This window comes from Piliocolobus tephrosceles, chromosome 20, assembly GCF_002776525.5.
Source record: "Piliocolobus tephrosceles isolate RC106 chromosome 20, ASM277652v3, whole genome shotgun sequence".
NCBI lineage: Eukaryota > Metazoa > Chordata > Mammalia > Primates > Cercopithecidae > Piliocolobus > Piliocolobus tephrosceles.
In genome coordinates, this window is record NC_045453.1 from 18,827,581 (window position 1) to 18,841,971 (window position 14,391).

A 14,391-nucleotide genomic window follows, 5' to 3' on the forward strand; every position below is an offset into this window, starting at 1 on the left:
TGTGTGTGTCTTGTGGGAGGAGCATCCCCCATTAGTTTTGATGACCTGTGGGGTGGTCAGTGACTCACTCAGTGCTTCTGTGTGTCACTGTATTGCCAGCGTGTTGAAGGGTGTGCTGATGTGTGCATTTCTGTGTCTATCTGAGGGGTGGGTACCTGTGTGCAGGAGTGTATTAGAAGTTCCATCTGGACAATGATTTGGGTGACTTTTCACCTTTTAAACCCAAAACAGCCTCAAGCACCTCCTCTCTGGTAGATCACCGCATGGGGAAGTAGACAAGGGCTGCTTAGGGGAACCCAGCATCTGGTGGTATCTTTCCCACAGCTGTCCTTGTGTCAGCCCTCTAGCTCCTGATAGATTCTCTTTCTACATCTTGCCTTCACCCAAAGGGAGGGATAGCAGCATGTCTAAGATTGGGAAAGGTTGGGGAAGATGGTGTGGGTGTGGGAGTATTATCTTTTACTCTGGGCCAAATGAGCGGGGTTTGCCACTTGGGGTGCTTTCTGCTGCCAGAGGATGAGCTACAGGTGAGAACATGACTTATAAGGAGTTAAAGATGCAAGGCAAAGGTGAGCCTCAAATCCTCCAGTAACCCTGGACTGTGGGCCACACACCTCATTTCTTCACCTGTGTCATGGGAGATTGATGGTAACTTAGATGAACAGAAGTAGACTTGGTGACAGTTATTACAACTCTGAGATGCTCCCATGTTCCCTTACCTGATCCCCCACTGTGCCTCAGTTTCTCAGGGAGGAGTCGGGGCCCTGAAAAGAGCTCTGGACCTGGTAAGACTAACATGAGTTGGGATGTGTCCCCATGGAGGGAGAGGGAGCTAACTTATGCTGGGAGGATAGAGCAAGACCACAATGTAGCCCATCTATGTTCTAGCTCAGGCTCTGTGATGTGACCTTGGGCACATTGCTTCCCCTCTCTGGGCCTCAATATACCCATCTATCATATAAAGGAGTTGAACAGGAAGCTATCTAAGGGTCCTTCTAACCATAAAAATGCTAAGATTTTGTGATGATTTGGAAGGATGAAGCTGTCTGCCTCCTCTAGACCCAAACCTCATGTTTCAGTCTCTCCATCTGTAAATTGGGAAGAATAATGCTGTTATTGGTATATATGTTGGATATGGAGATTTCCAGCCTGTCTAAGGAGATCTCCAGTCATCCCATCCCCAAGCCAGAACTCAGAACTTCACTGCCCGGTACCTCAGCCCAAGGTGAGCCCTAGGAATCTCCATGGCAACACACTGGTTATGAACGGGGCTGCAGTTGCCATGGTGACAGGCTGCTCTCTCTTTCTCTCTCATCCCCCTCCTCTCCCCTCCCCTTTTCTCAATGAACCAGAGCGATCTTTAGGCCTCAGTTCTCCAGGTGGGGTGGCGATGGCAGGGGGAGTGCAGCGAGAAAGGGGTCCAGATTGGGAAAGAGGGAAGATGGGCTGAGTCTGCAGAGGAATAAAGGGCTGTTGGGGTGCCGTTGCTATGGTGATGGGGCTGCAGCCTGTTAATTAAACCCCCGGTTGCCACGGAGACGGTGGTGGTTGACGTGCTCCGCAGTGAGCCCTATGTGTGTGGGGTGTGCTTTGCGCTGGACTCATCAATTCACTGCTAAGGTTTTGGGTCCGAGGATGGGGCATGCGGGTGGGGGAGAAGAAGAGTGAAGGAGGGCATTCAGGGCCCTGGGTCCATGAGGCTACCGCTAGTGGTGAGTGGGTTAGGTTGTGGGGGTAATGCAGTGGAGATGCAGAGGCAGAGGGATTGAGCCATAAGGAGGAATGCTATGCCTGCCTCCTGTGAAAAGAGGACCCAGTCCTGTGGCTCTAGCTTCCTCCAAACAGCCCCTCATCCTGGTTCAGTTGATGCAGTCCCGGGCAGGAGGTCAGGGGGCTGGGTTCTAGTCCCTAGTCTGTTACAAATTCACCCCATGAAGAAAATGTGAACCTTTCCATTTTCAGACTCCAATTTCACAATAAGTGGAGAGTGGAAAAATAATTTATAATATCTCTTCCAGTTCCCAAATCCTGACACTCAGGAGGCAGCTTCTCTGAGCTTTTTTCTCTCTGAGACATATGGTGGGAGGGGGTATGAGTTTGAGAGACTCAGAGTTTAGAAATAGGACCCTCCCTAGCTCTGCATCTTGTGCTGCTTTAATGAGAGGGTTTCCCTGGCCCCAGATCTCCCCAGGGTTCTTGGTTGGGAGGGGATGCTGTGCTGGCAGCCAGGTTCCTGGGGCTCCGAGCTGCGGGTCACCTTTTACTGGCCAGTGCCAGGCTGGCAGTGTAGTGGGTGCCTGCCATGTGTTTTCTCTAAACCTCACCACAGAGAGTTGGCCAGAGGTCAGAATAGGGCACAATCTTCCTGAAAGGTGAGGGGTGTCAATGGAGGGGCTGGGGTCTCCTCTTGGAACTGTCTGCTCACTTGGTCTGGGCTCCTCAGGAAGGGATATGTGGCTTTGGTCTGAGATTAATAGAGCACTAAGAGTTTTCAGAGCAGGAAGAAGTGCCATGGATTATACAACCTAACTCATTTTTACAGACGGGATACTGAGGCCCACAGAGAGGAACCTGATTTTGCCCAGAGATACAGAGAGAATTTAGGGGCAGAGGATACGATAGAACCACTATCTCCTGAATCTCAGATGGCTCTTGAGATAGGAACTCTAGTGAAGGTGGACAGATGGGTTCCCCAGAGGAAGAGGAATCACTCCTGCCTTCACCTGTACTCCTTAGAATTTAGGTTTCCCCATGCATGGACTTAGTTTCTGAGTGACCAAAGCTGGACCACAAATGAAGGAAAATAACCCCAGGGAAACATGCCAGACCTTGGATTACTGAAAAATCCCAGCATCTCCTTCATTCTACAGCACTTCTCTGACAAACCTGCTACATGTGTTTTACTGTTATGCATCTCTGCAGAGTAGTAGACCACAGTGCTGCTGCTGCTGCTGCTGCTGCTGCTGGTGGTGGTGTGTGTGTGTAGAGTGGAATGGCATGCTTAAAATTTTTTGAACCCTGGCTTCTTTTAACCTCTGTCACCAATTCAAACTCGTCTCACTCTTTTGGTGGTTTTCTCTCTGGGAGAGCCAAGAATATCAGTGCCCACAACTTGTCTGAATAGCTACCTTTCCACCCTGAAGGGTCCTTTGGGTATCTGAAAAACGAAGTGGTAGCGATGCTTGGTTGGTAGGTCCCTCAGAGGCACTTTTGAGTCAGCTGCTGAAAACTCCACGGTTGACCCAATCTGAAGCCACTGACAAATTGTGTTAATACAAGTAAAGCTGAGCCCTGGATCTTGTCCATGGTCCTGAAAAAAGTGCTGTCCTATACCCCAGTCTCCAGGGATATGAATGGCTCTTTAGGATTTTTGCAGGTTTTCTGGAGGCTTCCCCTTCAGTTGCAAGCCAAGAGTCCATTCTAGCTCTGCACCCCTGAAGCCTGACCACAAGAAAAGGAAGAAAGCACATCTCAGACCTAGTGCCTGTTTTGTTTTTGTTTTTTCAGGAGCTAATAATCAGAGGCTGCTGAGGGGCGTGGATATGACTGCATCCTTGTCTCTTCTATGGAGGCAAGGCCACTTTTATAAGTTCTATCAATGAAGAGAGTCCTAAACTGGAGTAAAGCAATCTGGGTGCTAGACCAAATTCTGCGATCCACTGGCATTATGTCCACAGGCAGTCATTTTCCCTCTATGGGCCTTAGTTTTTTCATCTGTGAAATGAAAGCTGTGTGTAAGATACAATGACTGATCCTCTCCCAACCCTAGAACTCTTCTGGAACTTAGAGGGCCAGCGAGAGAGAGCTAGTGCGAGTGTAAAGATTGTTTACCCTGATCTGCTCCCATCCTCAGATGTTTAGATGTTCTAGAGACTCAAAGCTTTCAAACCTCTGATGCCACTTCCTGAGATGTCTGCACCACTGGCTCAAACCTGGACTCTAGGGACATTGAGGGGTCCCAGGATGATCAAGCTTCTGGGGGATTGGCCTAAGGGGAGCCGGGAGGAGGACAGAGAGCATGTTGGCTCTGGAAGCCTCAGAAAGCAATCCTGGATTAGGGGATTAGACACTTCTGCCCCAGGAGAAAATCTGGTCTCAAACCGACAGGCGGCCTCATTCCGCCCTCCCCCACTCTGTCCCTGGCCAGCCTCAGGACCAGCCTGTCCTCCCTAGAGGCTGCACCGTCCCTGGTGGAAAGTCGGTCCTCCCTGGAGCCTCACTGCTGCCTCTTCTCCTCCTCACCAGGTCTCATCTCTAGATCAGTCGGCAGTCAGAAGGTCCCTGACTGTGGGCTCCAGGGACTTGTCTTGGGGGTGGGATGCTGGGACTCTTGTCAGTCTAAGCACATTGAGAGAGTTCCTTGTAACTCCTCAGGCGCTACCCCACCCATTTTAAGACAGGTTGGATCAGTCAGTTCAGTGACCTGAACGCCCCTGGGGGTAGCACATTGCTTTAGTTATGGGCCCTAGGCTCTACATGCCTCCAGCTCCAATCTCTTGAGCAGTGGTATGAAAGAGGGTCTGGTTCTCCTCCCCCACTTCAGGGTTGGCCTCTCCAGTCTTGCAGAGAGGCTTCTCAAGGGCCCCATGTTCTATGGCGCACCTCCACGGCCACTTCAGTGCCCTTTATCTTCCCCCTGGGGGTTACCCCAGACCCCCAGTCAGGCAGCCGCTGCGGGGCCGCCTCCCCGCGGCCGCGACCTAGTTCCCTGCCGTTATTTTTAGGGCGCGGGATGGCACCTGCCCACGTGCCGGGCCCCGCCCGGAGAGTGGGTGGGGGGGAGCTGCGTCTGCTCAAGGGAGGCAAGGCCCTCCTGTCCCCCGAAGCACCCTTTTCATCTCACCCACGCAATCCCCCAGTTTTCGTGCAAGGGGGCCACTAGTCGCGCTCTGCCCGCCCCTCATCTTCTCTTCTCCCTCCCTCCCGCTCTCCCCCCAAAACCCCGCCAGTGGCTCACGCCTCCTGCATACGGGATGAGGTGAGCAGCGCCGCTGCTGAGAGGGGGCGCGCGCGGGTGTGAGCGTGTGTCCGTGTGCGAGTGTGTGTGCGCCGGGCGGGCGGGCACTGCAGCTTCTTCCTCCGTGGACCGGAGAGCCAGAGAGAGCTAGAGCGAACGAGAGAGCGGCGAAGGCGGGTAGAGGGGCGCGGGCGAGGCGGCGCAGCCATCCCCAGACCAGGGGCCGCGCCGCCACCATGCTAAACAACCTGACGGACTGCGAGGACGGCGACGGGGGAGCCAACCCGGGTAAGCTGTGGTCCGGGGGCGGCGGGGGAGGGGGCAGCGAGGAGAGGAGGCAGCTCTGGGGTTAGAGGCGGAGCGGGGGCCACCTCCTTCAGAGAGGAGGCTGGGACTGACCCGGGCGGTGGGCGCCGGCCGCAGCCTGGAGCTGAGCTCCATTGGAATGCTCCGGGCGCTGTCCAAGGTGCTGGAATGCGCCGCGCCGGGTGGCAGAGCTGCGGCCGGGGGATTGTCGCTGCCCACGGCTTCGGGCCGACTTGAGTTAGCTAAACCGAGGAGGCGGTGGGAAGGGGATAGAAGACCTAGAATGGGCTGATGTGGAGCTCGACGGCGGGAGGAGGGCTCCTTTCCCCGACAGGGGACCCCGGCGTCCTGGCGCAGAGCAGGCACCCGTGGTGCCGGGGGGGCGCAGTCTGCTGCAGTCCCTCGTTCTAAGACTTCCATCTGGAAGATGGGGGAAGAGGTGGCTGTGTGTGTGTGTGTGTGTGTGTGTGTGTGTGTGTGTGTGTGTGTGTGGGGGGGGGGGGGTTGGGGCCATATGACAGCCCCCGTCCGGGCTGCGGTGTCTCCTTAAGGGAACCCTTGGTGCAGTCTGGGACCCCTCCCCCAAGGCTTCCCAAGGTCCGACCTCAGACTGAAGCATACCTCCTCCATAGATTTGCAGCTCTACTTTGCAGAATCTCTCTCTCTCTCTCTCTCGCTTTCCCGTGGGTTCCTATTCAGGACGGGAAGCAAGATTACCCTCCTTTCTTCCCTCTTTCCCCCTCCTCTCAGTTCCCTGGGGCGGTCCAGGGCGGGGCGGGGGGAATCTTTTTAGTTAGCTCTGCCAGCTTTCCCAGTGAGGCCTCAGAAATGGGGTCCCAGCGGCTGAATCCTCAGCGCCGCGGCGCGGACACTGCGGACGCGCTGCGGTGGGTGCGGAGACTCGCAAGGAACCGAGGGGCTTGGAACAAGTCCTTTGGCTGCTCCCGCTCTCCCCTGCCCTCTTCTGCGGCTTCCTTGCTCCGAGGTCTTGGGGCGAGCCACCCCCTCAGGCTCCCAGGCCCCCCGCCGCCCCCCACCGGTCTCAGCCATCCATCACGGCTGTCAGCCACCCCCGCCCCCAACTCTCCAGCGGCGCTGCGTCCCCTGCGCACTAGCGCGCCTCCCGCGCCTGCTGTCTGCGCTCAGCGCCTTCAAACGTTCCCCTGGGCACTGCTTGACCCTATGAGCCTAGACTCCCGCAGATCCCTCTGGGGGATGGCGCCTAGGGCTGAAAGAGCAGGGTCTTCTAGGGATTGGCAACCTTGACTCTGAGGTCCTCCGGATCCTGGATCTCAGGGCTAAGTGGCCGCTTGGAAAGGCTGGGAACACCAGGGTCCCTGATCCTTTGTCTGACCCCCCTCCGCCGCCCCCGCTTCCTGCAACTCCTCATTCCTCCTGGGGGCTGAGTAGTATACAGGTGCCAGAACTCCTAGCTGGCCAGCTCATCCACCTCCCCAGTGACCCTGGGATCACCTCATCCAGCATCCGCCCCCTCCCCCGCGGGCTTCTGGCCGGGGGTTGGGCGGGGGAGTTTGGCAAAGTTGAGTCTGCAGCAGCGCCAGGCATCCCGACACGGATCTGTCCATCCAGGATCCCCTTCAGATGCCTCCACTCTGAGAGGGGGGCTTAGATGAGAGAGCATCTGTCTGTTCCCTCAGAAATCGGGTATGGTCCCATTCCCCAGCACCCGCTTTCTCTGCCAAGGTTTCACCAGGCCTTGGGGTTTCCATGGGGGCTCAGGAGGCCTAGAAAATAGGCATCAGTGTGTGTGAGGCAGGAGTTGAACTAGGAACTCGCTTCAGTTCTATCCCCTCTCCGTTAGTTTCTAGACACCGAGTGCAGCGGACCCATCTGGAGACCTTCTTTCTCTACGTAGGGTCCAGGACCTGGAACTCAAGAGGCCAGAACCTGGGTCATGTGCTCTGGGTCCCAGAGAGAGAAGTCCCCCCCTTCCCCAAGTGGTGCCTGGAGATGGTGGTAGGAGGTGCTAAAGACCTTCTGGGCTTGAGAGAGGACCATCAGGTCAAGAGCCCCTGACATCTCTGATTCTAGATTCTTGGGGATGTACGGGAAGGAACTGGTTGCTGACCTCGGGCCGGTGGGGATGGCCCGAGCAAGAGCGCACTTCTGGACTAAAGAAGAGCCCAGGGATGTGTCCCGGTCTTCTTTCCCCTTGAGGTCTGACGCCCCCTCTCCCTCTCGGAGCTGGCCTAGGGATTCCCCCAGGCCCAGCCCCAGGCCCCGGGGAGGCTTCTTGGCTTGCGCCGCTCGCCTGTTTCCTCCCCGGGAGCCCTGGCCGCCGCAGCTTAATTGAAAGCCGATTCGGGTTGAGAGCTCCCAGGGGGCGGGGGCGGGGAGGGTTCAGCCTCAGTCTGGCCCTGCCTCTCGCGCGCGCGCGGCTCGGCGCTCCCGCATCACCCGTACTCTTGGCTCTGGGGAATCAGGGCGAGTTTCCCCTTAGCTGTTCTGGTTCTTTGAGAACTCGGAAGCTTATTCCCCATCCCCCTCAACCAGTGCGCCTGGCGTTCAGGGAGGGGACGAAATCGGCCTTGGCTGACAAGTCCCGGGAGCCTGGCGTCCCGCCCAGGCAGCTAGTGGAAAGGCGGGACCCAGGACGAGCCTACCTAGCCGCACTCTCCCCTGCCCTCATCTCCTGGCCCGGATCCGGCATGGAGTCTGGCTCCGCGCTGCGCGCCGCGTTACATAAGCGGCTGCGGGCGCGCGGCCGGCTAGGCTCGGCGCTGCGCTCTTGGCCTGCGCGGTCGCCATGGAGACCGGCGCGGGGCCACCTAGTTGCAGGGTCTCGGACCAGGACGCCCCCATTCCCGTCCCCTGAGCGCCACCCGCCCCCGCGAAGGAGGAGGAGCTTGGGAGAGGGTGTGAAAGGCAGAGGGGAGGGTTTCTCCTGTCTGGTTGTCCTGGCCCTGAGAGGGGATGTTGCGGGGAAAGGGACCCAGCTCCATAGGAGACAGGACCCCAAAATCTTGCGGTTGGAGGTGCGGTGTGGGGTGGGGAGCCCCGGCTGGGTGGGCACCAAATATGTTAATAATAATCGCAATTGTAATAATAGCAATAGCTACACTCGTGACAGGCACACCTAATATGCATTATTTAATTTAATCCCAGCAACAGCCCTATGAGTTAAGCTTGGTTAGTATCCCTTTGCAAAGGAGGAAACTGAGGCGTAGAGAGTTTGTGACTTGCTGAAAGTGACGACATACCCAGTGAAGCTGGGACTGGAATGTCAGTTTCCATAACTTCAGCCCCCTTTCTTAACCGTTAGGAAACTTCCTCTCACCTCAGGTCCCCTCTAGTCCACACCGTGGTGTGCTGAGAACAGGAGGCATACTGTCAGCATTTTAAAAGGAGGGGGAATCTACCTCTTTCTTGTACTCCTGTTCTCTGGCCCCAGAGAGCTCTTCTGAGACCCTGGGGTCCAGAAGGGAGCCCTGGAGAATTTAGCTCCAAAGACTTTTTCCTGAGCACCTATTATGTGCTGGGAGGTGCGTCTGTTATTCCCAGGAACTCACATATGTGAGAAGAAAGAGCTGACAATTGCACCCTATTTGACAACCGGGAGTTTCTGCCTTGATAGATGGGTTGGAGGTGGTGGCAGAAGACTGGGTGGTGGGTTTCTTTGGAGCAGGCGAGGCATCACTCCTCCTGGCCCAATTTTTAGTCAGGAAGAGATTGGTTTTATAACAGTGACAGGCCATGCTCTGGCTGGGTGACTGAGGAAGGTTTTCTGGAGGCAGAGAGGAGGACGGGGAAGATGCAGATGGATGGAGATGGGGAGAAAGGGATGTCAGCTATTGAGGAGACAGGAGAACCTAGGGCCTCAATTTCACTTGGAGTTTGATCAGCGGGGAGTTTCCCCAGTGTCCAGAGAGATGTCAACCACTGGAATTCAGCCCTGGAATTGAGGAAGGGTCATGGCTGAAGCCAAGGAAATGTACCTGTGGGGCCTCTTATATCTTTCTGAAGGGACCTTCCCCTGTGGTGCCCAAGATACGTTCTCCTCGAGTGATCTCATCTAGGTGCATGGCTTCACACGCATCCTACACGTGTTTACATAGCTTACCCCCATCTCTTTCTCCTGACCAGCCTCTGTTGCATGTTTCCTGATTCATATATCCAGGTGGCTTCTGGATGTATCCACTTGAGTGCCCTATAGTGCCTCACCCTCAGCTAAATTCAGCATCTTCCCCACCTCCAAACTCCTCCTTTTCTAGTCTTCTCATTTATCAAATAGCACCATCATCCAACCATTCACCCATGCTAGAAACCCCAGACATTATCCTAGATTCTTCCTCCCCCCGCCAAACATCTGGCATGGAAATATGCCAATAATTCTTTCTGTTGCTCTACATTGCTCTGGTCAGGGACATCATCAGCCCTTACCTGGGTTACTGAAAGTCTCTAACTACCGTACTCTGTTTTCTTCACCCAAAAGCCCGAGTGATGGCTCTAAAATACAGGTTTATTTGTGGTATTTTTTTTGCCTGAAACTCTTCAATGACTCCCCATTGCCCTCTGGATGAGGTCCACATTCTTCAACATGACCTGCTAATCATTTAAGGGCCCAGCCCACCCTTGCCTTCCCAGGCTCACCTTTTCACTTTTCAGTGCCCCTTCCACAGACTCCAGCCAGATCATACTTCATTCCTCTAACCCACTCTGTTCGCTGTCACCTCTGGGCCATCGAACATGCTGTTCTGCTATTCTGTCTGCCTGGAACACCCTCCCTGCCTCCCTCCCAGGCTAGCTCTTACTCATTCTTCAGCTCTCAGTGGACACGTCACTTCCTCTGGGAAGCCTCCTATGACCTCCCAGGCTGGGCTGGATGCCTCTCCTGTGTCCCACAGTCCCTTGATCTTCTATCCTAGAATTGACCATGCCAGATTGGAAATTCCTAGCTGCTGGTTTGTCTCCCTGCGCTTGGGTTGGTCTCCTGAGAGCAAGGATGGTGTTTTCTGCGTCTTACCCTGCTTCCCCCATGCCTATATTGGCACATGGTAGACACTTGGTAAACATATTGTGAATGAAGATGAATAAAGAGCACAGGAGGTGCCAGAGGGGATCTCTGGCATAATGAGGGGATCTTCTTCGAGAAGTAGCACATCCTTGGGGCCTCGGTCTGTAGTGCTCCCAGAAGGCAGGCCTTCTCCACTGGGAAAGAACATGCCTCCACCCCTAACACTGGTATGTGCCCAGCTATAGTTAAGAAGGGAACTCTGGAGAGTCTTGGGGTGTCCTTGTAAATGGAATAGGACCCCCAAGAGCAAGGAAGCACTCACACATCTGTTAATATGCAGTGCATGCCAGCTAGTGCATTAGGCTCTGTGCACATACTGTCAACTACAATTCTGCAAGGAAGGTGGTATTAGCCCCATTTTCCCAATGCACAAACTGAGATTCAGAGGGCTACCGTGGCTACACCACTGTATGCCCAGGTGGTTGGACAACAACTGATTGGTGCCAGATCTCTGACCCCTCTGCCTTCTCAGGTGATGGCAACCCCAAGGAAAGCAGTCCCTTCATCAACAGCACTGACACAGAGAGGGGAAAGGAGTATGATGGCAAGAACATGGCCTTGTTTGAGGTGGGCTGCTAGGGCTGTTGGGCCCCCACCTGCAACTCATCATCCTGATTCATCAGCTGCTTCCTCCCTCCCTCCCTAGGGAATAGTACCCTCCTCTCCACCCCTCCCTTGAGTCCACCTTCTTCCTTGAGCCTCCCCATCCCTCCTCCCTCCTGGGATTTACTCCCTCTGCTCCCTGCCCTCCTCTCCTCATCCTACCATTCTTACCCCTGGTCTCCTCACCTGTTCCTCCTCCTTTCCCATCTCATCCCAACCTCAATGGTTTAGTGCTGCTTGCCCCCATCTCTTCTTCTGCCCCTCACCACCCAGCTCACTCCATCTGCTCCCCTAGACTCCTAGCACTGACACCCTCCCTCCGTAGGAGGAGATGGACACCAGCCCTATGGTGTCCTCCTTGCTCAGTGGCCTGGCCAACTACACCAACCTGCCCCAGGGAAGTAGGGAGCACGAAGAGGCAGAAAACAATGAGGGTGGAAGAAAGAAGCCGGTGCAGGTGAGGGCCTTGGGGGATGAGAAATAGAAGAAAAGGGATGGATGGGAGGTGGGGAAGGATGGGGGAGAAAAATGGATTTGAATGGAGGGAGGTAAAGGGCACACGAATCAGAAAGGAGAGGGATGAAGGGATGGCGATAGAGAGAAGAGGAAGGTGGGGGTGGAAAAACATGGAGGAGGAGCACGCCTGGGGTGTTGGTAATGATGAGGACTGCAGAGACTGATGCTGGCCTCCCTGGCAGGCCCCACGCATGGGCACCTTCATGGGCGTGTACCTGCCGTGCCTGCAGAACATCTTTGGCGTCATCCTCTTCCTGCGGCTCACCTGGGTGGTGGGCATTGCAGGCATCATGGAGTCCTTCTGCATGGTGTTCATCTGCTGCTCCTGTGTGAGTGACACCCCTCCCCTCACCACCCCCTGACAGCTGGGGCTTGGCAGAGACCTGGGGGTGGGAGGTGGGAGGATGGAAGCATGAGACCTGAGCTTTTTATAGGAACCACTGCTTATGATCTTTGAGAGTAAATTAGGCCTGACTGGTCCTTCCTGCATCTCACAGGCTTGTCCCTGATGGCTGTTAACCAGGTTTCACCTGGATCTCTCTCTGTGTGTAATTACACAAGTGATGCAGCTCATTGATGAAAATGATAAGGGTAGAGAAGAAAATAAAATTCACCTATACTCTTACAATAGTTAACATTTTGGTAGGTCCAGACTCACAAAAATGAGATTACATGTCACAAACAGCACTGTAACCGAATTCTTCCCATTCTCTCTAAAAAATCAAATATTCGCCAAACACCTAAGTCTTGATACATTTGCGTGTCCTCGTACATAACCTTGAGACAGCTCTGCATGTGAGGTACTCAGTGTCGGAGCTGTTACTCCTATTCTATAGATGGAGAAACTGAGGCTTGGAGAAGTGAAGTGAGTTGTCTCAGGTCAGTCATCTGGTCTGAGACCGGGCTGGGATTTCCAGAGCTCTCTGATGCTGTGGCTTGCTTGGGCTCCTTCCATTCGCATGGTGAATAAGAGGTTTTCTTGAGAAGAAGGACTTGGCAGGAGTAGAAGTTGGAACAGGCCCAGGGAGCAGCTCAGTGGAAGAAAACCTGTGGGATTGGCTAGTGTTTATGGGGTATAAGGCTTGGCACCCACCCAGGCCACTGCGGCCCCCACTCCAGCCACTGCTCTGATGATCTCTTTCCTCACAGACAATGCTCACGGCCATCTCCATGAGTGCAATTGCAACGAATGGTGTTGTGCCTGGTAGGTGACTGGGGCTTCGTGGGGAGGGGAGATGACTGGCTGGAAGAGGGGATAGAGCCCTGGGCTTTGGGGGACATCAAGACCCAAGAGAGATAATATTATAGACTAGGGGGCTGGGCTGTATCTGTTTATGGGGTAGGTAGGGGCAGCCCTATTGGGGGCAGGGGAGGAGGAGGCAGCTGCCAGTGTTGAGTAGGGCAGCCCTCCCCCCACTCATCCTGAGACCCTCCTCTCCACCATCCTATTTTCTGAGCCACGACCTCCTTAAAGGGGTAATTAGCAACATGGTAATTAGTGCTGCAAAATCCAAGCAGAGTGGGTGCTTGTGTCTCTCACCAGTCCCCTTTCTAGGACTGCAGCCCATAAGCCTGTGAGACCCAGAGCAACCCCCTTTTGCCTCTGTCACTGAACACCCCTCACCCCTTACAGCAGCCCAGTGCCCTCGACCCTCTCACTGATACCAGATTCTCTCTGCAGCTGGTGGCTCCTACTACATGATTTCCAGGTCTCTGGGCCCGGAGTTTGGGGGCGCCGTGGGCCTCTGCTTCTACCTGGGCACTACCTTTGCTGGGGCCATGTACATCCTGGGCACCATCGAAATCCTGCTGGTGAGAGGGGCTGAGGAGGAGGTGTGGAACCCCAGGCTGTCAGTCAGTTAATCAGTGCTCCCTGGACACCTCCTATAGGCCAGGCCTTCAGTGAGGCCAAAGGTGTGGTTCAGTAAGGCCAAAGTCAGATGTGGTTCTGTTTCTAAAGAGTTCACAGTCTGGTTGGGGAGACAAGATACAATAATTATGTAATGTACACAGCTGTCGTTTATCAGGCACCCACTGAGCTCTCAGCATCCTTCCAAGTGCTTTCCAGCCATTCTCTTGAATCCTTATGAGGTTTAAATATTATGATGCCCATTTTACAAATGAGAAGCTCAGAGAGGTGAGATAACTTGCTCAAGGTCACTCAGCTCTCAGGTAGGTGGCAGAGGTGGGTTGATGAATTACAATACGGTAGAAATAATAACAGTAATGTTATGCAGCAGCTACCATTGTGTGATTGCCTCCCATGGGCCACAGACAGGTACTCTCTGATGTTAATGGTAGATGGCTGGTGGCTATTGGATTGCAAAAGAGAAGAACCAGGGGAGGGACCGTGTAAAGAGATCTGTTGGGAATAGTGACTGATGGAGAGAAACCAGGTTGCTGCGCAGTGCTTGAAGCCAGGACTGGTGACTTAGGTCTCCATCCTTCCTCCCCTTCCTGCAGGGCATGGGTGCTGATGAGGTGTCCCTGGTGGACAGGAAGTGGAGCTGACATGTCCCAAGCCCCTACTCTGTGCAGGCCCCAAGGCTTGAAGTATATAATTTTATTTTATCGTCATGACTCTCTCATGAATTAAAGGTGGCCATTTTCTTTTCTTTTTTATATATTTTTTTGAGACAGGGAGGGTCTCACTCTGTTGCCCAGGCTGGAGTACAGTGGTACAATCATGGCTCACTGCAGCCTGGAATTCCTAGGTTCAAGTGATCCCCCCTAGTTCAGCCTCCCAAGTACCTGGTAGGCACCACCATGCCCAGCTGATTTTTGTGTTTTTTTGTAGATAAGGGTCTCACTATGTTGCTCAGGCTGGTCTCAAACTCCTGAGTTTTAAATGATCCTCCCACCTCAGCCTCCTGAAGTGCAGGGATGACAGGTGTGAGCCACTGTGCCTGGCTAAAAAGGTGGCCATTTTACAGATGAGGAAAGCGAGGCTTACAGTTTAAGGAACCAATGGAAG

At 54.4% G+C, this 14,391-nt stretch overlaps 1 protein-coding gene across 2 annotated transcripts in view; it reads left to right on the forward strand.

Moving 5' to 3' along the window:
• Positions 1 to 14,391, forward strand: part of SLC12A5 (solute carrier family 12 member 5) — a 39,053-nt gene that overhangs the window by 2,422 nt on the left and 22,240 nt on the right. The window contains exons 1-6 of one of the 2 annotated variants that reach the window (XM_023197041.3): positions 5,070 to 5,245; positions 10,771 to 10,865; positions 11,227 to 11,358; positions 11,600 to 11,746; positions 12,567 to 12,621; positions 13,099 to 13,229. In XM_023197041.3, coding sequence (XP_023052809.1) covers positions 5,194 to 5,245; positions 10,771 to 10,865; positions 11,227 to 11,358; positions 11,600 to 11,746; positions 12,567 to 12,621; positions 13,099 to 13,229 — 612 coding nt within the window. In that variant the 5' untranslated portion in view covers positions 5,070 to 5,193. Of the gene's footprint in view, positions 1 to 5,069; positions 5,246 to 10,770; positions 10,866 to 11,226; positions 11,359 to 11,599; positions 11,747 to 12,566; positions 12,622 to 13,098; positions 13,230 to 14,391 lie in introns of those variants that run through there. The other variant, XM_023197039.3, reaches the window with a different exon arrangement.